This window comes from Ictalurus punctatus, chromosome 22 (genome assembly GCF_001660625.3).
Source record: "Ictalurus punctatus breed USDA103 chromosome 22, Coco_2.0, whole genome shotgun sequence".
In the NCBI taxonomy this organism is placed as follows: domain Eukaryota; kingdom Metazoa; phylum Chordata; class Actinopteri; order Siluriformes; family Ictaluridae; genus Ictalurus; species Ictalurus punctatus.
In genome coordinates, this window is record NC_030437.2 from 14,620,558 (window position 1) to 14,645,226 (window position 24,669).

The 24,669-nt window shown below is 39.8% G+C and overlaps 2 protein-coding genes across 3 annotated transcripts; one reads left to right on the plus strand and one right to left on the minus strand.

Moving 5' to 3' along the window:
* Nucleotides 1-7: 7 nt before the first annotated feature.
* LOC108255505 (transcription termination factor 1) lies at nucleotides 8-6,994 on the minus strand. Of its 2 annotated transcripts, XM_017451492.3 has the most exons (11): nucleotides 6,879-6,985; nucleotides 5,316-5,493; nucleotides 3,896-4,903; nucleotides 3,622-3,807; nucleotides 3,199-3,277; nucleotides 2,937-3,061; nucleotides 2,628-2,832; nucleotides 2,063-2,149; nucleotides 1,772-1,837; nucleotides 649-734; nucleotides 8-428 (listed from the first exon to the last, which is right to left on the minus strand). In XM_017451492.3, exons 2-11 carry the CDS (start codon nucleotides 5,350-5,352, stop codon nucleotides 259-261), a joined length of 2,049 nt encoding a protein of 682 aa, XP_017306981.2. In that variant the 5' UTR covers nucleotides 5,353-5,493; nucleotides 6,879-6,985; the 3' UTR covers nucleotides 8-258. The 2 variants fall into 2 exon arrangements, with proteins under 2 accessions (XP_017306981.2, XP_017306982.2); XM_017451493.3 differs by lacking the exon at nucleotides 5,316-5,493 and having other exon boundaries at nucleotides 6,879-6,994.
* Nucleotides 5,507-24,669, plus strand: si:dkey-13n15.2 (protein transport protein Sec24C). The gene is made up of 22 exons (XM_053674287.1): nucleotides 5,507-5,723; nucleotides 8,561-8,784; nucleotides 9,017-9,333; nucleotides 9,429-9,499; nucleotides 11,795-11,863; nucleotides 11,994-12,105; nucleotides 12,296-12,423; nucleotides 13,296-13,431; nucleotides 13,574-13,677; nucleotides 14,857-14,969; nucleotides 15,058-15,249; nucleotides 15,354-15,447; nucleotides 15,671-15,775; nucleotides 15,879-16,046; nucleotides 17,627-17,723; nucleotides 17,957-18,105; nucleotides 18,797-18,935; nucleotides 20,540-20,661; nucleotides 20,939-21,118; nucleotides 22,421-22,618; nucleotides 22,700-22,789; nucleotides 24,118-24,669. The coding sequence occupies exons 3-22, from the start codon at nucleotides 9,069-9,071 to the stop codon at nucleotides 24,259-24,261; spliced, it is 2,676 nt and encodes an 891-aa protein (XP_053530262.1). The 5' UTR covers nucleotides 5,507-5,723; nucleotides 8,561-8,784; nucleotides 9,017-9,068; the 3' UTR covers nucleotides 24,262-24,669.

Below are 24,669 nucleotides of genomic sequence, written 5' to 3' on the forward strand. Positions count from 1 at the left end.
CTTCGTATGAAATTCTGTAAAAGACAGCATGATAACATTTATTTATATTCTTTGCTATCAGAAATTTGACCATCACAAAAATAAATCTGCAAAATACATTTCAAGCAAATTTACAATTAACCAGAAAAGCATTGACGTTAAACGTAATATGATGAGAAAACATCGGCTGACCATAAACTTTCATGTGGTCAAAGTTTGTAATCGAATAAGTTTTTAATATCCTGAATTAGTCAGTATTGGTCCACATGATTACTCAAGTCATGTGTTCACTTCACTGCTGTCATCATCGTCCCCAATGTCCTGAAAGATGTCTGAGAGAAGATAGCTCTCCTGGTTTTCATTATGCTGAGTCTCATCAGAGCCCTTGCAGGATGCCAGCGTCTGCTCCAGCTGTGGTAAGATGGTCTTGTACATAAAGTCAACAATATCTGGTGAAATTTCAATAAAAAGTGTAAGACTCAACATATGTTTTCTCCAGAGTTTTGTGCTCTGTAGGTGTAGTTCAATGCAGAAACACAGCATTTGCTTGAAAAAAATCAAAACATAATACAGAACTGCCTGGGAACTCTTATCTTACCGTCTTGATTTAATGACACTGTTCAGCAGAAATTTTTTTTGCATAAATTATTAAAAAAACAAATCGCTTACCTCCAAAACTCTTTTTTTGCCAGTTAGGCACACAGCACACTTTCATTTTGTGCCACTTCCTTTGGATGTACGTTGGAGGTAGATCCCTGTTGAGAAAATAAACCATGCTGGTTTAAGATTATACACAGAGGGGGAAAACAACCACTGTTTAAGACTTTGCACTTATGATCATTTTGGAACTTAATGCAAAACCCCTCAACAAGCTGTATTACAAACAGCAAAGAGGTACTTCCTAAATCCCTGAACACATCAGATATAGTGTTACAGCAGCATACAAAAAAGATTCCCCCCCCATATTTTCTGGGTCAAAATAGGACCATGTACTTTATCTATAAAATACTAATTTAAGATTTAACCTAATTCAAAACAGTGCATAATAACCAGGGCTCCAAACTGCTTTGAGGAACAAAAACCAGAAATGGTATTTAGAAGAAAATGCTATGGAAAGTGTAATCCTTAATTGTTCTTTTTGCATATAATAATGCATGTTACTCATTGTCAGGAATCAATGAAAGTCAAAATACATAATTTTGTATTTATTATTTACAACATACGCTCTACTCATGTTCTTGTGCATTTCTTTTCAACATAGTCCGACTGACGTGTTTGCATAACGTATTAGTTGTGGGGCTTTTCAGACACCTTGTAATACATAATGTATTTTATAATGTTTAGCTTATTATTTGTGTCTTACCATCAAATTCCCAATAGTTTTTGGATCAATGTTACATGACTTCCTTCAGTTCATCAATGAACCATGCAACCGTGTGCAACATAATATACTATACTGTATGTAAAACGCTGTGTTTGTGTGGACATGTCTATCAATACACACTGCTGCTGGGTCTAATAACCTTCCAAACTACTATCTTTATTATATTAGGCTTACATACAGCCTATGCAAATGCATATACACAACATACACCTATTACATTTGATTTTTCTCCTGCATTTTGTCTTAAGGGTATGAAAATATTTCTACTCATCTGCATATAAACATCTTAAGAAATGTGATAATATTAAATTTATTTTTGGATAAAGATGTCAGCGATGTATAATAGTGTTGTTTATATGACACCAGTGGTACATGAATCGATATATGAGCTCCTAGAGACGCCTTTACCCAATCAGTGCTGTTAGGTCCTCCCAGTTGACATGGGCAACATCATCGATATCCATTTCATATATCCTGTGGAGTAAAGAATATACTTTACAAACAGTGTAACACACAGTCAGAGCAGCAATGGGTTAGGGCCTAGTACAGTAGATTAAAATCAATACATTAAGTCATCTGCATTATTATCAGTACAGTATTGTGTTCACACAGTGCTCATAGCCTGCTTTCCCATTCTGATTTTTTTATATATATATATATATATATGATTCTGAAATAATCAGTAGGCTTAATACATACCCTTTAATGAGTTTGATCTGGACATTGAGAGATTTCTTCTGACGGAGCAAGGTTCCAAAGGACATTCTCATTGCCAAAATACCCATCCTAAAAACAATACGATAATAGTCCTATTATAATATACGAAACAAGTGGGAACAAAACAAAGAGACAAACCACAACTGAAACTAAAACATTTCTCCATTTATTATGAAATGGGGTGTACTAGATTGGCAGAAGGGGGCGGGGCTTCTAAATGGTGTTCAAATCATCTCCCATTTTATTGAGGAAGAAAAAGACTGCTCTTTTTCTTGTATATACTGTATATTTGAATGATAATTTGTACCAGTGTACTACGATGTTAAACTGCAGAGGCCCTCATGCAATAGTTTGCACTTCTGGAAATACAATTTAAATCGGCATAACCGTCGCTTGATATCGTGCCAATGTATTACGTAGGGATGATTAAATCGTTATATTCCACAAGCTTAGAAATGCCATTCTTGTGTTACGATTGTGTTGAAAACATAAACAAAAGCTTCAGAAATGAAAATCCAAAACATCAAAAATGCACATGGCTTCTCACCATTTCTCCCTGCACTGAGTCCACGAACGAGTTTTCACCTTCTTAGAGATCTTCATCAAGGGGAGCCTTTTATACAACACTTCCTTCGTCACTCTTACAGAATCGTAATTGTCGGCTCCACCTGGGATTTTGCTCACTACGTGATCTCGTACAGCTCTCAAAAGTCTCTGTACCTCCTTTTTGGACCAGGGGCCTTCGTTATCAGCTGAATGACAGAGCAAGCACAAAAGCAACATTCCATTGTGTAAATGGCATTTTAGACAAGTCATGAGGTTTTTTTTCCTCCACATTTTATATTATTTTATTTACCAATCTGTGTGTAACGTTTCTGGAGTGACATTGCACTTCGACCAGTCAACTCTGAAATCTTCTTCCAATTACTACCATGTAAAGTGTGCAACTTGTTCAACGCGTGAAGTTCTTCCGCTGTAAACCTTAAAAACACACAAATACACAATACTTATAGACATAAATACAACTTTTATCGACATTAGAAGACGCACATTACTTTATGAAGAAAATATTACATCTATTGTGCATATTCTCATACACTTAATCAAACAGTCCTTACTCTCCCTGGTAGTTTTTCTCATCAAACATTCTTCTTCCACGAGCATAAATATAATAGCAGGATCTGGGAATTCCTTCCGCTGTTATAAAATAGATTAGACAAATTCAGATTACACAGTCCACTCATACAGTTTAAAACTCAGGAAAGGCGATACAACAGAAATACAACTGACTTTGAATTGTTGTCTACACTCACATTTCATTTAGAACTATTAAAAAAACCCGAAGGGGGGTGCTAACTTTTGTACACAATCCTAACACTTAGGATTCTTGCAAATATGTCTGAGGTTGTGAAGTAAAAACAAAATGTTGTGCAAATCCAGTAACTGACTATAGATAATATTAATAATAATAATAATAATAATAATAATAATAAATACAGCAGCAGTAGTGATGGGTAAAAGATGGACAAATACACACTCACCTATCCTTTCAAAGAACTTGTGTCTCACTTTGAGCTTCTTTATATTCTCCTGTTCCGTCTTAAAGCGATGTGTGAAGAACAGCTTGGTGGGGTTATCTATTGCGGTGAGAGCCATGAAGTCTTTGACGTTCTTCCTCAGCCTCTCGTTTTCTTTTACAGTGAAACGTCCGATATTCAAAGAGATGCCTAGAGACAAAGACCAAAATAAAGCCCTCCTTAATTAAATATCAGTGCACAATAATTTTGCATCAACCAGCCAAACCGTTTCACTTACCTTGTTGTTTGAATTCCTTAAATCTAGGCATGTCGTATTTGATCATTTTACTCATGTTCATCACCTCCCTTGACTCGATATCAGGAATAAATTCTTTCATCTGCTGCAAAAGTTTTTCATCAATCACAGTCAACGCTGTTTTTCGGATTCCTGGGCCCTCTTTTTTTTCCCCCTGTGTTCTCTTTTTCTTGATGTTTGGAAGAGATTTTTTTTCCAAACTGTCACGATTCTTGTCTTTTGATTTACCTTTCTTCTTTTTCAGTTCTTTGTTGCTTCGTGTCTCTGACTCCACTGCTAAATTTACTTCCTCCGTCTCTTTACTCTCTTCTGCAATATTCTCCTCGGACTCTTTCAGAGTCTTTTTCCTTTTCCTTTTCCTTTCCAGTTCTTTGTTGCTTCGTGTCTCTGACTCCACTACTAAATTTACTTCCTCCGTCTCCTTACTCTCTTCTGCAATATTCTCCTCGGACTCTTTCAGAGTCTTTTTCCTTTTCCTTTTCTTTTCCAGTTCTTTGTTGCTTCGTGTCTCTGACTCCACTGCTAAATTTACTTCCTCGGTCTCTTTACTCTCTTCTGCAATATTCTCCTCGGACTCTTTCAGAGTCTTTTTCCTTTTCCTTTTCTTTTCCAGTTCTTTGTTGCTTCGTGTCTCTGCCTCCATTGCTAAATTTACTTCCTCCGTCTCCTTACTCTCTTCTGCAATATTCTCCTCGGACTCTTTCAGAGTCTTTTTCCTTTTCCTTTTCTTTTCCAGTTCTTTGTTGCTTTGTGTCTCTGACTCCACTACTAAATTTACTTGCGGTGCCTCATTTCTCTCTTCTGCAATATTCACCTGTGACTCTTTCAGATTCTTTTCCTTCTTCATAGCTAGTGGTTCTTCTCTCTTTTCATTGCTTTGTGTCTCCAACTCCTTGGCTTCGTTCACTTCCTTTGTCTTCTCCCTCTTTTTCTTTTTTCTAGGGGGTTCTTCTGTACTTACAGAGTGCTCTACATCCTCATTGATAGCGTCTGAAAGGAAGAAGAATTAACCAAATATAATATGAAAGTGATTCGGATACAGAAGATCAGATGTGAATTGGGGGGGATAAACTGACATCTCAGTGTAAACATGTGTCTAACCCACATAGTGCATAAAACGCGACCGGGGGTGCTGTTGAAAGAAAGTAATCAACGATGAGGAGGCGTTAAAGTTGAGGAAGTAGTTTTTATCCATTTATAGTTACAATTAATGTTGTGCAACTTACATTATAGCAGCTATAAACTACATTTGTGTCAAATTTCTGCATGTGCAAGGCAAAATTTTGACCACGTAAAATATGACAAATCCGTACCAAAAATGCAAGCGTGTTAATAAGGCTCAGATTTTTGGATCTCGCTGCATGTGCAGTAAATCACAACCCCAAAAAGAATAAAAATAGACCTTTCTCAACTTTCAAAGTTGCTGGACACGCCCACATCTAGTCACCAATGGTCGCCAGCTCACACTGAAAATGAATGGTCTCCGGTCGCTTTGTTGCTGCGAGTCGCTGTATGTGTAAACGTACCCCGACTTCGCTAATGGTTCGCCACGGTGCCAGGCAGCCAATCAGAACAGATTTCTGGAAAAAAAATAGTTAGCCAATGATATTTGAGGATACAATCAACCCAGTTGGGCCCGCCCACTGCTGACAAAATAAAAAGGTTCGCGTGAGCAAAGCACACAGATTTTTCCTCGCGTGCGCGAGTTCCCTGGTTTCCGCGTGTTAACATCTAGGCTGCGTCCTAAATCGCGTACTGCGACACTACACACTGCATTCGATGCAGCACCTACTGCACGGCCGGTGAAACAGTATGTGTTTGTATTGTGATTACAATAATACGCCATCATCGCACTAATAGCAAAATGCACATCAGAAAAGTTAACTGAATTAGTGTAGTGTAATATAATGTGGGCGGGGCAAACAGGCTGAGGTAAATTCGTTGCCGTTAGCTTGGCCGGCTAAAGCATGATTGAGATTACAAAAAAAAGTTTCAAACGCTGTGACAACTGTTTTCTTGTTTAAACCTCCAACAAGTGAACAATTTTATTCAGGTATTGTTTAACAAGCCCTCTTCTACCAAGGCCCTTTTTAAGCATGAAACCGACACGCTATCTTCCGCCATTGTTTTTCTGAGCTCCCGTTGCATTATGGGGTTGTTTGACTCGCGTAGTGTCCATCTGTCACACACTGCAAAATCTCGCCGGAAGCAGTACGCCAGGTATTTCCGGGTATTTCTCGCCTACTGAGAATTCGGGCATCCTGCTTTTCGCCTACTGTGTAGTACGGTTGTACGCACTGATCTCTATATAAAAACGGATAGCTCATGACGTCACCAACAGTGAGGCTACTGCGCCGCCAACTCTGTATTCCTTATCATTCTGAACTCAGTATGGGTCGTAATCACTGATTATATACACACACAGGACCGGTTCATTCTACACTCGTGCACTTTTTATCCATTATTTTCTGTATCTTTTCCCTCAGTAGATTACAGTAGTGTTTCAGTGTTCGTGTTTAGTCGCCGGTTGTTAAGTTCTCTGTTCTTACCTTTTGACTACAAAACTGATATTCTAACAGCACAAAGTGAAATCTCTATAAAAACACTTGGGTACTTTTGCTTTAAAAAGGGGGCATTTATACACTTTGATGTTGTATTTTTACTGTTTATTATTAAAGATTATGATAGTTATCCCCACTCTACATAGTCTGTATAATATATATCTAGTGTTAATAACGCGCTCGGATTTTTGGGACGGATTTCCTGTCATATCTTACGCGCTCAAAATATGATCTTGCATGCAGAAATTTGACACAAAAATAATGCCATGCAAAAGCACACACAAAAAAACTTCAGCTCACGTGTTGATCAAACGTTGGCATCTATGGTAGTTTTTAACTACGTATCAAACTTTAGTAGCTCAAATCAAAACACAAGAACTATTAAATATCATGATATACTTTACCTGCAGTACGTCGTCGCATGTTTAAAAATGAAACTTCCGTGATGTTTGGATTCTTCTTCAGCACGCGGGACCGCTGTTGTTATTATTCTACACCGGAAGTATTATCAGCGGGACACTGAACCCTCATTACTGACCTCTAGTGTTCATCCTGAGTATAGCACCGTCTCAGTGTCAGAGGTGATGCTGGTGTTTATTACCAATAATAAGTGCAATAATACAATAAAATAATCATAACTGTTGATTAAAAAACTTTGATAAAATCTCTTGTGATGCTAATTAATTTGCAACAAAACTTAGATACGAGAAAAAGTATTTAAAATATAAAATTTTAAATATTTAAAAATAGTTCAAATGCTCCTTTTTTTTTTTTTTTTTTTTTTTTTTTTTTGACAAATCAATATTTAACAGCAAAACTATTTGTATTTGAAACAATACATTAGCCAGCTCTGGTATAATGTTTATAGGCTAGTGGATTGTTAGAGATTTTTTATAGCCAAGACAGTTTTTAATTTCTGTGAACTATATAGTAAGGCTGTCTGTTGATGATATTAAACATATAGATGATATTAAACATATACTATATTTATGTTATTAATCCAAACCCATGTTTCTCAAAGCTTAGCCAGGTAGATACAACCTACTATTATCAAAGTAATTGTATTTATTATTACGTTTCTAAATCTTTATCTTTAATTACAAATTAAATGGGTGGCATGATTTACCTTAACATTTTCATCATGCCAGTTCATTTGAATTTATTATAAGCAAATTCTTGCTACAAATTATATGAATCAGTTGATGCAGGAGACAGATCTTCACTTTCATTCACTTTAATAGCCTATCCTTGCTGAAAAAACCCCCAATAGAAACCCTCATAGAATGTGTAATGGTTTTAATGATTATAATGGGAATTGTATTGGTTTTAATGGTAACTGCAATGGTCCCTGTGGGTCTACTGGTAATTTGTTGCCTTCTATTGGTGACATGGTATGTCTAGTGGATACTATTACGGACCAATAACGGTAATGGTTTTAATGGTTAGCTGATAGTTTGTAATGGTATTTGTAGTTGAAACCATTAGAATTTCTGAATTTGATTTAGATTTTGTTGTTTTTTTTCCCCAGCAAGGCTCCTTATTACATGTGATTAAATATTTGTAACTGTCTGTGTTTTCCTTTTAAAAGCATACTCAAAGTCTTGAACGGATTTTTAGGTTTTAATATTTTTAATTAATCCCTTTCATTTTAATAACCGCTTTAGTTTGTACTAACTGCACGTGACGTGCAGTACGTAATGACGACATACGTTACTGAATCGAATCGAATCGTTTCATTTGAACAAGCCGGTTAAGTGAATCGAATTACGCGAGATGTGATTCTTTTTATTCAATGTTCAGTGCGGTATACAAGAAACGGTATGATTTGAATCCTTGTCTATTTTCAAACAATAAAGAAGGTATTCAAGTATAGATTCAATATAGAAGTACGTGACTGGAAGTTCTATGCTATTTTTCTAAATTCCTACTGAAGAAAAGCATAAAAAGTCAGGTGCATGATTACTACAGCTCTTCATCCATCCATCTTACACATGATCGCAGAAGAGCCTGGAGCCTATATGAAAGGCGATTCGCGTATTCGGTTCTTCAAAAGAATCGACTCCCTTACATTATTCTCTATACATAGGCGTGGAGATCTGCAAATGAACACCGGAAAATGGCCGTTCATTTAGTTACCACGCCAAGCTTGTGAATGATTTCAGCCACTACACCGTGACCAGAAAGCGCTTCTTGTGAAAATACAGAACAAGGATTGCTTAAAAAATAATAATAGAAGAGCAGAAATGGCGCAGACGGCACGTACCATCAGCCTACGACACAGAATCAGCTGATTGCGCAACATCCAACCAGGTGACTCCTTAATATGTCATGTAGCCTACAACGGGTTTTTTTTTCCCACCATAAGAGTATTTGTAACGCATCAGTAATGGAATAAATTGCTAGTTTCTTTTACATGATCAGATGATCATAATCCTAGATTACATTTTCATGATCCTGGACCATCAAGCTGGTCAGATCAGACTGTCAGCACATCACAAACCTGCAGGTAACATTGTAGTAATCAATTGGTTTTATTTTGCAGAATTGTTCTCATTCATGTTGCTATAAAGACACTTTAAACGGGTTTGAAGAGGATGGAGCTCCCTGCTTCTGACCCCAATTACGGGCACCAACAGCAGACATGGGAGGGCTGGAACGGTTGGGGCTGGAATGTAATCCCGTCTCCAGCTTGCGCTCCTACTGCATTACCTACTCTTTCTCCTCCGTCTGGTTATCATCTACATCCAAACGGTGCACCTCAGAACGGACCGGCTGCTATGGGTCCTACAGCAATGCCAGACTCGGACTGTTCACAGCCAGTGATGGCATACTGGTCCCCCCTACAGCCACACTGCAATGGTGCGTGCCAGTGAATTTCACAAGTTAACATTTTAGTCTTCTTTTCCTATCATACAGTTAATAAGTTGGCCTTTTGTGCACTGTTCTGGACACAGGTGTGTATAAACCTGTCCCTGATGCCAGAAGTCTAACACAGACGTCACTACAGGGAATCAACTCACAGCCGGTGAGAGCCAAGTACAGTAGATCAAGTAGTTTTTATTGTCACATCCATCCTATTTATATGCAAGAATGTCGTACCTCTATGGGAATCATGGGGCAACAAACAAGCAGTTAAACAAATAAGTCAATAGGCAACCTGAGTAAACACAAAATACAATTTTTAAATGATAATATTTTTTATTGAAGCAAAAAAGTTATCCAATACCAACTGGGCCTGTGTGAAAATGTATTTACCCCTGTAGTTACTAATTGCTCAAATCTATGAAACTGCATTCATAATGCGGTTCAGCTGGACTTGACGCAACCAGGCCTGATTACTGCAAACCCTGTTCAATCAAATCAACACTTAAATAGAACTTTTTCAACAGCAAGAAGTTGGTTAAAAGGTCTTACCCTGTAACACACTATGCCAACATTGAAAGAAAATTCCAGAAGTGATGAGGAAGAAGGTGATTGAAATATATCGGTCTGCCAAAGCGATTTCAAAGGCTCTGGGACTCCAAAAAACCACAGTGAGAGCCGTTATCTCCAAATAGAAAAACTCAGCACAGTAGTGAACCTTCCCAGAAGTGGTCGACCTTCCAAAATTCCTCCAAGAGCACAGCAACTACTCATCCAGGAAGTCACAAAAGAGCCAAGGACAACATCAAAGGACCTACAGGCCTCTCTTGAATCAATAAAGGTCACTGTTCATGACTTCACTATCAGAAAGACACTGGGCAAAAATGACATCCATGGAAGAGAGGCGAGGCGAAATCACTGCTAACCCAGAAGAACATTAAGACTCGTCTGAATTTTGCCAAATCACACCTTGATAATCCTCAAACCTTTTTGGAGAATGTTCTACGGATTAATGAGTCGAAAGTAGAACTGTTTGAAAGACGGGGATCTCATTACAACTGGCGTAAACCAAACACAGAGCTCCATAAAAAGAACATCATACCTACGTTCAAGCATGGTGGTGGAAGTGTGATGGCGTGAAGAATGTCCGGTCTTCAGTCTGTAAGTTGAAGCTCAAGAGCAACTGGATTATGCAGCAAGTAAATGATCCAACGCGTTGGAGTAAGTCCACCTCTGAATAGCTTCAAAAAAGCTAAATTAAAGTTTTGGAGTGGCCTAGTCAAAGTCCTGACCACATTTAGATGCTGTGGCAGGACCTTAAACGGGCAGTTCATGCTCGGAAACCCTGCAGTGTGGATGAACTGAAGCAGCTCTGCAAAGAAGAGTGGGCCAAAATTCCACCATGTACTGTGAAAGACTGATCTCCAGTTATTGGAAGAGTCTGATTGTAGTTATTGCTGCTAAAGGTAGCACAACCAGATTTTAGTTTAATGGGGAATTAGTTTTTCACATGGGCGATAGGTGTAGGATAACTTTTTTTGCTTCAATACACAGCACTGTATGTTAAGTGGCTAAAACAATATTTACTGTTTGAATGAATGTGGAGTTTTGTGATGGACTGGCGTCCTATCCAGGCTGTGTTTCCGGGATAGGCTCCAGATCCAATGCATCCCTGATCAGGATAATGCGGTAACTGAAAATGATTGAGTGAATGTGGAATTTTTCCCTTTCTAATAGTATCCAAATAGTATTTGATGTAAAATTTAATTCTGGCAATTCCAGTCATAATTGCACAGCGCAATAAATACACAGGACACAGTACAACATTCACCTGAAGATTATGGAGAGTAGTTTGCAAAAAATTAACAAAACCATGTACATTGCTTCATAACTACATTCAATCTATATTATTATAAATCGCTATTATTAATTTATTCATGCATCTTCAGTGGCCACTTTATCCTGGACAAAGTCATTGTGCATCCTGGGAACTCGGAATGGGACACCTGTCTGACGAAGGGCACAATGCACATATATTCACACCTATGGACAATTTAGAGTCTCAAATACACCTACAGGCATGTTTTTGGGAGGTCAGATGAAACCCGGAGAAAACCCACGCGGACACAGAGAGAATATGTGAATGGGACACAGACATTAACCTGAGTTCAGGATCAAACCAGGATCGTGGAGCAGTGAGGCTGTGGCAGTGTCACCAACTCTATTATTAGTCCAAAATGTATATATTATATTTAAGCCCTGCTGTTTCTTCCTGTCAGGATTGAATATTTATTTACATTTACGACATTTCTCAGACACCCTTCCAGAGTGACTTACATTTATTTCATTTATACAGCTGAGCAGTTGAGGGCCTTACTCAGAGGCCAAATATGGCAGGTTTTGAGCCTTTGAGCAGTAGTCCAACTTCTTAACAGTGACATCTGTCTCGTTCACTCAGACCAGTCCTATATCCAGCCTTAAACCAGACTCCCGTTATGGTTTGGACCCTCAGCTACTACCCAGTGTCGTAAGTGCCTAGAAATGAATGATCTAATTCCATCTGGTTAATACTGTTGAGCTATATTGCACTGAATTGTAATGGATCGCAGCACTAGATTGAATTATAACACCGTTGTGGTTCGTGTCTCTCACTGTAGGTGCAGGTAATAAGTGAGGACAGGGTTCAGTGGGAAGGGAAAATATTTGCATCTGAACCCCAGTCCTCTGTCCCCCCTCTCTCCAGCACGTCCTGCACTCTGGAGGACAGAGGTACCATACAACTGCACATATCCGCACGTCAATCCTGAACCCAAGAATATATATGGATCAAATATAAGACCATTTGACAGAAACCATTAATATGCATAATAGTATGATGTCACAGTGATATTCTGCAGTTTGACTCGTATACAGTATGTAGAGTTTTTGACTGATTTTCCAATCTGTTCCGTGTACGTAGGTAACGCAACTGCTCGATTTATCCGCTGCACGTCCTACAGCTTTCCTGTTGAGGCCCAGTCTGCACAGCAGAGCCACCTGCCACTGGCGGCCATTTTTTGCCCCCTGGCCAGACCTGAGAATGAAGAGGTATGTGTGCGCTTTTAAGGTCTAGATATACACTCACTGTCCATGTTAAAAGGAACACTTGCTCAATCATACAGTTATCCAAGCAGCCAATCATGTGGCAGCAGCACAATGCATGAAATCATGCAGATACAGTTCAAGAGCTTCAGTTCATTTTCACTTCAAACATCAGAATTGGGGGGGGGGGGGATGTGACCTCTGTGACCGGGATAGTGTCAGTTGGTGTTGGTGCCAGATGGGCTGGTTTAAGTATTTCAGAAACTGCTGATCTCCTGGGATTTTTTTGGGTGAGTCTGTGCCTGCGCTAGCCTCAGATTCCTGTTCTAGGCAGACAGGAGTGGAATCCAATGTGGTCTTTACTGTACTGTTGTATCTCATCCACCTCCAAGTTTGATGTGTTGTGTGTCCTGAGATGCTTTTCTGTTCACCACGGTTGTAAAGAGTGCTTATTTGAGTTACTATAGACTTCCTGTCAGCTCAGACCACTCTGGTCATTCTCCATCTGATCTCTCTCATTAACAAAGCATTTCAGCCTGCAGCCCCTCCGCTTTTTCCCCCCGCACCATTCTATTCTGAATTGTATTACCTTGAATTTGGAAAAGTCAGATTTTATGTCTGCAGAAAATCTTTCCCACTCAAACTGGATATACCAGAAAATTGGATTCAAGCTATCTGAGCATTGCCATAGTACCTTTCACTCACTGTTATGTTTGTATGGTTTGTACAGTGTACAGTTATGTAAATGAGTGAGAATGTTGAGTTCCTGTCACCTAGGCTTTAATGATTTAGACCTAACACTGTGCATTGTTTACAGAAATTAGTAGTGCCATACTTATTGTGTGGGTGTACTTTTTCTTTTGTTTTTTTTTGCGCAGAGACTAGTGCCAGTTTGTAATGCAGGGGAGTGTGTTAAGGGCTGCAGCAAGTGTGGTGCCTTCATGAGTCCTGCTATGAGCTGGCAGGACTGTGGGCAACGCTTCTTCTGTCCGTTCTGTGGCAAACTCACAGAAGGTAAGAATTAATCAGTCTTTAATTTCTTACATTTCTTCTCACACCCCCCCCCCCCCCCCCCCAAAAAAAAAACACCACATGATTACATTTTAGCTAAGAAAGAAAGTATTGGCACCATTATCTCCCTTTCTTGCTCTCTCAGTGCCATGGCAGTCATATCAGCCTACAAACAAGGGGCAACGAGTCGACCGGGACAAGAGGCCAGAGCTCAGTCTGGGTTCATATGAGATCCTGGAAACACAAAAGGTAAACAGGATTATAAATAGGATCTCTTAGGTATACTTTACGTGTCTATAAGGTTGTCCGGTTTCTTTAAAATTGCAATCAAATTTTAATTTACTTAAAAGAAGTAGTATTCAGATATATCTGAATATTAAATTGCCTAGGGGGCCAAGGTGGCTTAGTGGTTAGCACGTTTGCCTCACATCCCCGGGGTTGGGTGTTTGAATCTCACCTGTGCCCTGTGTACACAGAGTTTCATGTTATCCCAGTGCTTCAGGGGTTTCCCCCGGGTATTCTGATTTCCTCCCCAGATCCAAAGACGTGTGATTGGCATTTCCAAATTATCCGTGGTGCGTAAATGTGTGTGTGATTGTGTGATCCAGGGTGTCCCCTGCCTCCTGCCCTGAGTTCCCTTGGATAGGCTCCAGGCTCCCCCATGACCCTGTGTAGGATAAGATGGATGGATGGATGGATGGATGGATTAATTTGCCTACAATTGTATACTGACTTTATCAAAAGAAAAGTGAAAAAGAAAACTTTATAAGGAGGTAGTAGTAAAATTTATCATGAATGTTATTGTGCTGGATTAATTTTTATTTGTTAACCTACAGTAATGTACAGTACCTTTTTGTTATTGATATATAGCTAAATTTCTTGTTTTGTGTCCTTCCAAAAACTACTTGGGCCAAATCCCAAATGTTTTTTTATTTATATGTGTCGACTACATAGGAAGATATAACTGAATGCCATTGTACTGCAGTGTATTGTGTATTCCATAGAATATATATAAGATTCTGCCACAAAAAACATCATTTTAATTAATAAGTGCCTGCTGGAAAATTAAGAACTTCCACGTCATTTCTATTTTATTTTATTATTTAAGTGAAAGGAAAGTATGACACACATGCATGTATATGTAATAAATGCATACTTATTTTGGGCACCTAAATGTAGAATGTGGGATCTTAAATCATTCAAATGTGGGGTTTTTTTGTCCTTGAATACCAATATTATGAAAATTTGAATATTATTCAAATACTGAAAGTTCAGCCCTAATGTCTGTCAAGTTTGGACACAATATTAGGTTTTATTTTATTTATTGTTACGTTATATATTTGGGTGTTTGGGGTGTGTGTGAGAGAGAGAGTGAGAAATATTTCTTCTCCCTTATCATATTCTCTGTATATTGCATTTTGTGTGAAGGGAGACCCTGTTGTTTTGCTCCTGGCAATTGACGTCACTGCCATTGCAATAAGATCCGGACAACTGGACTTCATTTGTCAGCAGCTTTGTAACCTACTACTGTCTTTAGATGAGTACGACATTCTCACACAAAAGCTCACACAAAAAGCGTGTACACTGTGACCTCTGCTGTGCTTTGTGACTCTCATTATCTTCTTTCAGGGGAGATGATGGGGCCCGATCAGATCTGCGAGTTGGTCTGATTACTTACGACAGTAGGATCCACCTCTACGATCTCAGTCCGACGTTGTCCCGCCCCCACATGATGGTCCTGACAGACGCCGACGAGCTGGAGCTTCCTGTGCAGGAGGGGCTTCTGGTACCACTCAAAGACTGCAGACACACTGTAGAGAGGTATTCATGCACGTCGTATCAAGTTAGTGAAACTATGATTTTAGTTTTTAGAACTGTTTACACAGGATGTGCAAAGGATTTTAATATGATTTATTTATGTGCAGCATTCTACAACAAATTCCGCTGTTTGATGTTGAGATGCAGGAGAGTTCAGGCTCGCAGGATCTTCCTGTTCAAGCCGGACTCAAGATCCTACAGGTAGAAAATACCTACCTCATTGTTAATGTTTAACATTTCCTGTACTGTGACTGAGAGACACACAGGCCACATCTCCATTACTGAGACTGACCGGCACAAATGCATGCCACACCTTTACTGAGACTGACAGGCATACAGGCCATGCCTCCTGTACTGAGACTAACAGGCACATATTAGCTGCAGCATCACTGACTTTTCATTTATTTATTTATTTTTTCAACAGGCTGCAGATTGTCCTGGGAAGCTGTTGGTCTTCCACTCTTCACCTCTTACTGAGAGCTCCGAGAAGCAAAGCTCCTTGGGCTTCTTTTCCTCCAGCAAACCAAAGGTGAAATATAAACATGAATGCAATAACATCTATGTGAATTGAACTGTTTTTTCCCCCCTGTGTAGTCAGGTCTGTCTTTATTTATCTGTACTCTTTGTTTTAGTCAATCTTCCAGGCACCAGACTCTTCTGCATCACTGGCTAAGGCATGTGTCAGTCAAGGATGCAGCGTCCAGCTTTTTGTGTTTTCACAGCCGGATGTGGGTGGGGCTTGGCCTGGGCATATCCCTTTTCTCACAGGGGGAAAGCTTATCTGCTACAACAGCCTACAGGTACTACACACTGGCTAGCGTTTAGTATTTAAAAAAAACAAACAAACAGAAAAAAACACGATCTGCAGACTTGAATGGTGTAGTCAGCAATTTTCTTTCTGGGTGCTTACATCACCTGATTTTACCTGCAGTAACAGATACTCTGCTTGAAATAAAACACAAAGAAATGTCGAATGCTTACCAACAAGTTTATACAGTAACGATGTCCCAGTGTATGAAAGATGCATTTAAAGCAGTCAGGTTAGGGTTCTTTTAATGCAGTGTGATGATGAATATACCATATGTGAGAAATTAAAACAAATGTGAAGTGCTGTTAAATAATCGACAGCGGAGTGTGATTATTTTCCTATAACAGCACATCCTAAAGTGTTTTATTCTTCTTGGAGAACAGCAGTTTGTTGGCCATACTTTGTATCAGTTCATAATCACGTTTAATACTGTGGAGCATCTGTGAAGTGAAGTCAGGTATGTTATAACAGATATAAACAGTTGTTCTCTCACCAGCCATTATGCTATTATACATTTTTCTGCGTTAAATAACAACAAATTGTTTTTTAGTCTTGATTTTTGGGAGCGTCCACCATACAAGTCCCTGTGAATTAGCTTTTACTATAGAAAAAGATAACACATTAGAAACAGTGCATAAATATAAACCTTACAGCCAACACTACTGTCAAAACCATGCTATTATGTAAAATTAATCAACACCTTCTGGCCAATTAGAGTCAAGCATTCATATGTTTTCTGGTATAAGATGTATTATTGTGCAAAATAATTTTAATACAAAGGAATGATAGGGCGTATGGTGGTTAGCACGTTCGCCTCACACCTCCAGGGTCCGGGGCTCGAGTTCCGCCGGGCCATGTGTGTGCGGAGTTTGCATGTTCTCCCCATGTTGCGGGGGTTTCCTCCGGGTACTCCGGTTTCCTCCCCCAGTCCAAAGACATGCATGGTAGGCTGATTGGCATGTCCAAAGTGTCTGTAGAGTATGAATGGGTGTGTGTGTGTATGTGAGTGTGCCCTGTGATGGACTGGCATCCTTTCCAGGGTGTACCCCACCTTGTGCCCGATGCTCCCTGGGATAGGCTCCAGGTTCCCCGTGACCCTGAAAAGGAGTAAGCGGTAGAAGATGGATGGATGGATGGACAAAGGAATGATGGGGGGCACAGTGGCTAAGTGGTTAGCATGTTTGCCTCGCACCTCCTGGGTTAGAAATTTGAATCCCACCTTCACCCTGTGTGCATGGAGTTTGCATGTTCTCCCTGAACTTCAGAGGTTTCCTCCGGGTACTCCGGTTTCCTTCCTCAGTCCAAAGAAGTGTGTTGTAGGCTGATTGGCATTTGCAAATTGTCCATAGTGTGTGAATGTGTGTGTGAGATTGTGCCCTGCGATGGGTTGGAAACCCTGTCTCGAAGTTCCCTGGGATTGGCTCCAAGCTCCGCTGTGACCCTCTGTAGGATAATCGTATGGAAAATAGATAAAGGAAAATGAGTGTCACTGGGATCTTTTGGGATAACGAATAAAGTACGTGCATATTTTCTAGATTGTTGTAAGTGTATCCTTGCTGTGATTGTCTCTAGTCTGAGCTGGAGAGAGAGCGTTTCCGTGGAGATCTGTGGAGGAGTGTGGACACCGATATGGCCTACCGAGCTCAGCTTCGAGTTTTTGTTAGCAAAGGTAACTTAACTAGCCATGCTTTCAAGAAAGCATAATTCCTGTTATAAATTACAGCAAAAAAGTTAAATTATTGTATTGTATATTATATTGTATTATATTTCACTGGCACAAACGTCAGTCCTTCAAATTTAATGCCATATGATTTAAAGATGGGTCTGAAATGTTGAGGTGAAAAGTTAATGACTTGGATTGATAATGATGATGATTTGTGACTTGGGTGTACATTTCTGTAGAATTACGAGTGTCTGGTTGCTATGGCGCCTTCCTTGCTGGCCCCGAATCCCACTGTGTTGCCATGGCAGCGCTTGATTGGCACACAGCCCTGGCATTTGAGTTCACTCACGGCAAATCACTTGATGAAACAAGAGGTGTGGCCATACAGGTGAGAACAGGAGTGACATGACAGCTGAGGAAGGGAGAAAGAATTCTGTGTATTAGGGATGTAACACAGTGCCACTATCTGTATCTGCTTAGTGCACCAAATATCAATATACAGTGTGAATTCGGATTTAAATCCGTTGGGGGCGTGGTCTCAGCTGGAAGGTTTATTTATTTATATGAACCCAATGCCCCAGAAACACTGGAGAAACCCCAGTATTCTAGCCCTCACGGTTTCTCAACCTCAGCCACATCAGTTGAGTACATAATAAGGTCTCACTGCTCACGCAATTTTCGTTCGTACCGACCCAATGGATTTTGTATGATTTTTCCCTAAATATAAACAAATTAGCAAAACCACTGTGACCTGGACCAGGCAGTTATTAAGGACCGTCGCATGAACATAGCCTTTCTTTATCTCCTGAGCGCATGAAAATAAATACCTCTTCCTGTCAAATTTTTTTTTGTTTGCTTCCCGTAGCAGCCCAGTCCTGATGCATACCTCTCGTCCAAACCAGATGCTTTGCGAACCTTTCTGCAAGCTTTCTAAAAACTAAATAAATAAATGAAATGAATAGTGCTCCATCTATTCGTATCTGTGTTTGTCTCTGTTTAGAACACACACATCTGTTCATTCTGAATAGCATATTCATATTCGGTTACATCCCTGGTGCGTTTGCTGTGTGTTCTTGTAGGCCGTCCTATCCTACAGTGGATCCAGTGGAGAGAGGAGGACACGGGTACACAGTGTCACTCTGGCCTGCTCTCAGAGCCTGATGGACACATTCCGGACCAGCCAGGCCGAGACGCTGCTTACTTTCTACTGCAAGAAGAGTATGAACTAATTACACACTAAGTGTAATAATATAGTAGCAACAATACAAGATACACCTGCCTTGTAGTGATATTTACTAGTAAATTAGTGGTCATTAATGTTGTTGTTGTTTTTTTTTTAAAGAATATATACAGTGCTGTGAAAAAATATTTCCTGATTTCTTCTGTTTTTGTGAATATCTCATACTAAATAGTTTTAGATCTTTATATAAAATAAATATAACATAAAAACAAAGGTAACCTGAGGAAACACACAATACAGTTATTTATTTATTTATTTATTTATTTTATTGAAGCAATAAAAAAGTTATCCAACACCTATCACCAATGTAAAAAAAAAACTAATTGCCAACTTTAGCAGCAATAACTGCAACCAAACACTTCCCATAACTGGAGATCAGTCCTCCACATACTTCTAGGACTAGGACTTACTCCTATGCTTTGGATCATTGTCTTGCGGCGTCCAGTTGTGCTTGAGTTTCAACTTACAGACTGAAGTTCATGTTTCCCTCAATTGTTGTAAGTTGCCCAGGCCCTGAAGAAGCAAAGCATCCCCACACCATCACAATTCCACCACCATGCTTGACCGTAGGGTTTGGTTTATGCCAGATGTAACGGGACCACTGTTTTCCAAACAGTTCCACTTTCAACTCATCAGTCCACAGAACATTCTCCCAAAAGGTTTGAGGATCATCAAGATGTGTTTTGGCAAAATTCAGACGAGTCTTAATGTTCTTCTGGGTTAGCAGTGGTTTTCACCTCGCCACTCTTCCATGGATGTCATTTTTGCCCAGTGTCTTTCTCATAGTGGAGTCATGAATACTGACCTTTACTGATGAAAGAGAGTTCTGTAGGTCCTTTGATGTTGTCCTTGGCTCTTTTTTTACTTCCTGGATGAGTAGTTGCTGTGCTCTTGGAGGAATTTTGGAAGGTCGACCACTTCGGGGAAGGTTCACTACTGTGCTGAGTTTTTCTATTTGGAGATAACGGCTCTCACTGTGGTTTTTTGGAGTCTCAGAGCCTTTGAAATAGCTTTGTAACCCTTCCCAGACTGATCTATTTCAATCACACTCTTCCTCATCATTTCTTTCAGCTTTGACATAGTGTGTTACTGGGTAAGACCTTTTAACCAAATTCATTCTGTTGAAAAAGTTCTATTTAAGTGTTGATTTGATTGAACAGGGTTTGTAGTAATCAGGCTTGGTTGCGTCTAGTCCAGCTGAACCCCATTATGAATGCAGTTTCATAGATTTGGGGAATTAGTAACTACGGGGGCAAATACATTTTCACACAAACCCAGTTGGTATTGGATAGAACTTTTTTGCTTCAATAAAAAACTATCATTTAAAAACGGTATTTTGTGTTTACTCAGGTTGCCGTTGTTTTATCTTAGAATTTGTTTTAATTTCTGAAACAATTTATTATGAGATATACACAAAAACAGAAGGAATCAGGATGGGGCAAATACTTTTTCACAGCCCTGTAAGGTAAATGCATATAAAACTTCACACTGCTTTAATTAAAATGTAAGAAGATATTTTAAGCTTACTAAAACCTTATATTGTGTGTGTGTGTGTGTGTGTGTGTGTGTGTGTGTGTATTAGTGTATTGCTCTGTGTTGAACACACCTCTGCAGTGTCTTCGTGAGGAGCTGCAGATTGAGATCACAGAAGCTTTAGCTTGCTACAGGAAACACTGCTGCACTACTTCTGTCTCTCCTGGACAGGTCAGCCAAGGAGGGGAAAAAAACACTTACACACACACACACATGCCGTTTACAGATGTGTAAATTGTCAGATGCTCAAATATAACTTTCTTTAATCACTAAAATACTAATTAATTAATATCATTAAGCATTATTATTACAATTCCTAAGTCAATTGTTAATTATTATTCATTATTACGTTCTTAATTAATAATTAACCCAAGTACTCCTATTTTAATACACAGAACTAGGTATCTCGTATCTAGTCTGACTGCATCTTTCACTTCTCATCCCTCAGCTGGTGATGCCTCAGTTTCTGAAGACTCTCCCCGTCTACATTAACAGTCTGAGGAAGAGTGAGGTTCTCCTCCCGGGTCTGCGCAGTTCCGTTCATCAGCGCCTGCAGCTGCGCAGTGTCACCGTCTCCATGGATACGCGCAGCACTGTCGCTCAGCTGTACCCACTCGTCCTGCCTCTGGTGAGGTTTTGGGAACAAAATGTTCCATCATGGTTAATCGGCACAGCGATATTGTTTTCTCTCTCTCTCTCTCAAGTCTTTAATGGAATCACATGACACTGTTTATGTGACTCATGATTTGAGAGATTCGCATTGATTTGCATTGTTGTGGCAGCACTAGTTGCTGTGATTCTTGTCGCAAATTTCTTGTCAGGGAGCATCATACGAAACAAAGAATAGAGGAATGCTGCAGCTCAGAAATGATTATGGGCAAGAACATGAGTGGAGCAGGTCTGTCAATCATTTTCTGCATCAACCAATTAAGTAACTACTTGTGCCATCAAACACATGCTGCATTGGCCACTTACAGATTAATACCAGCTGTCCCCCCCCCCCCCCCTCCCCCATCTGCCAACTTAAATATTACGCTTCCACCCAAATAGTGATATTTCCAAGTACTATCGAGATGCATTTCCCTAATCTAATAGAGAACGAGATCAATTATTTATTTATTCGCCTACTCAATAATGTTTTGCATTTAGCAGATTAAACCCATGATTTTTAAAACTGCAGCTTGAAAATATTCATTTCTGCATTGCATGTTGTTTGCCTGCACCAAGGTCAGGGGTTCAAGCCCCAGTATCGCCAAACTGCCACTGTTGGGCCCCTGAGCAAGGCCCTCAACCCTGTTTTCTAAGCTTTCTAAAAATAAATAAACAGATGAAATGAATAGTGCTCCTTCTATTCGTATCTGTATTTGTCTCTGTTTAGAACACATCTGTTCATTCTGAATAACAAATTCGTATTCGGTTACATCCCTGGTGTGTTTACTGTTCGTTCTTGTAGGCCGTCCTATCCTGCTCCAGGGCTGCTGTATCACGGCTGACCCTGCGCTTTGACCCCAGCTTTCTAAAAGCTGGGATATGCGAAGAAAACAATTTCATTGTGCTGTATGGTATATGTGACAAAACAAAGGCTTCCTCTTCTTCTATTACTCAAGATCTGCATAATTTATATCCATATCCAATATATATATATATATATATATAAATTCTTAAAAAAAGACCATATAATATGACTGATGGATTGATTGGCTGATGCATTGAATGACTGGCAGTGTGTCTGCCTCCTATTTGTCACACTCAATGATTCTCAAGGCTGCAATTGTACAGACATGGAACACATACTGTGTACGATTTGACTGGTCAAATTGAGACACATGCTTGAAATTTTTTAATCTTGATCTTGCTAAGATATGCATAAAAACCCCTGAATGATCTGTCTCGGAGTTATGTTATGGAGACTTTCACTGCTGTTTTCCAGCTAGAGAATACTGTGGTAGACTCTATGCCCTATAAGGATGTGGCGTTGCGCTGCTCTGCCTCCAGCCTGCAGTCTGATGGTCTGTACCTGCTCTATTCCCCGCTGACTCTGATACTCTGGGTGGGCAGCCAGGTTTCCCCTCAGGCCTTAACACAACTGTTCAACACAACCGCCTTCTTATCACTGACATCCGGGGAGGTAAAACAGACCTGCAGCTAAAGACTCCCAGAGTATCGTGTTGTGGTCCGGCACATTCACGTTCATGTCTTTGTTCTGCAGATAAAACCTCCTGTGCTGGATAATCCTCTCTCTGTCAGTCTTCAGAAACTCATCAGCACTTTACAATCCTATGCAGCTGTGACTCTTAAGGTGTGTCTGCTGGTTGATCCGGCTCATTAATCATACATCTGTGAAACTGACATGCATTAGCCCTAAAACTAGTTCACTAGTGTCCTGACGGCAGCCACAGAGTAGCCCTGTCCTCAAAAATCTGAATTATAATACTGGATTGAAACTCACATTGATAGTTTAATAGTAAACATGTTAGTGGTGACTTATTTGAACACAACAGTCATTTTTTTCTAGGGAAAAACCTTGAAAATAATTTGCAACCTCACAGTTAATATTTGGTGAAGCCTCTGAAGGTCTTCCTGTAATGTATAACAAGGCCAGAGACACATGTAGATGATCTTAGATCCTTCTGCATGCAGAACATTTCATGTGTTACTTTCATGTTTACTTAGTTGAGGGAAAGAAAAAAAAATCCATCTATGCCCATTTCTTAACCTCCCGGCAGAGGCAACCAGGTTTTGGCCTAAAATATTAAATTTATGATTTATGACTAGAGCCCCTAGCTACATAATAGCACCAAACATTTGGAATCCAGAGTGGGATTTGAGGTTAATACATACATAGTTGGAGGTGGCCATGTGCCTTTACATAATCGTGTCATACATCTCGGGTTATAGCATAGCGTAACCAGGGTAGTAGGTGAAGAGAGATGTGCTTTGGGGCCATTATTAAATTGCGTATTTATGCATATCTGTGTGGCATTGCATTCTTTTGTAAAGTTTTGAGTTGTGCTTAGGCCATTTTAGTAGTGTTTTGAGCATCAAAGATATTTGCAGCTTTAAAAGAAGCAGTTATATTTCTCTAATTAGTATTTGCATTTTTGTCTCAAACCAGTCAGGAGCTCTGAATACTCCTTTTGTCCCGTTTTCTCCCCCACTTTGGTCTTGCTACCCACTAGTGACCTCCTAGCTATCACATAGCTACCAACCAGGAAGGGTGTGGCAAACATACACTTCCTCCAAGATGCATCAAGCCGACTAATTGCATCTTTTCGAACTGCTGCTTATGCTGTATCACATGGCAGTGGATCCCACTAGGAGAAAAGGGCCGTTTACGCTCTTCTGCATACATGAGTGCATAGACACACATGATTGTGTAGTATCACTGTGACTGACAGTGGCTTACTTCACTCCCGGCCGTGGCTGCCTGTGGCATGGTCAGGATTTGAACTTGCGATCTCCCAATGATTTGAGGGTCCCTGAAGACTCTTCTGAGAAACACTAGTATAACTGATGAGTGTGTTGGATTATAAAACCAGCAATTAGAGCTGTAATATATTGGATTAGTGAGCTGCTCATGGGACTGTTCTAATACCTCTACGTTTACTGTTTGCTGTTTGTGCTCAGTTGAAGGTGGTGAAGGAAGGCGACAGTTGTGACGAGTGTGTGCAGCGACTCCTGGTGGAGGACAGGAGTCCTAACGGAGGCGCGTCCTATGCCGACTTCCTGTTCCACCTTCATGTCAATTCCCTGCGCCGTGTTGTGGGATGATGGCTCCATTTTTAACATGTCTTCACATCTTGTATCTATAATCAGGGACATTGTCAGCTGACTTATATTATTAGTTTTCTTATTTATGTTCATCAGAGGGCAACAGCCTGAACAGGACCGGATGAGGCGTGATGTATGAAAGCTAAGTTTAAAGATGAGCCAGATTTGACATGTAATTGTTTCATTTTTGCACTTGAATTACTCTGAGGGCAAACCACAACTAGCATGTGAACATTTTAAGCAATAAGATATTCAAATTTATACACAATTTATGCTCATTACATCAGTTTCAGTTTTTCTGCCATTAGTGTATGCTTAATATTTGTGTGTGTGTGTGTGTGTGTTTGATGTATTTATTTCACCTTTATGTTTGGATTTGGAAATGCTCAAATAAACTGATGAATCGTC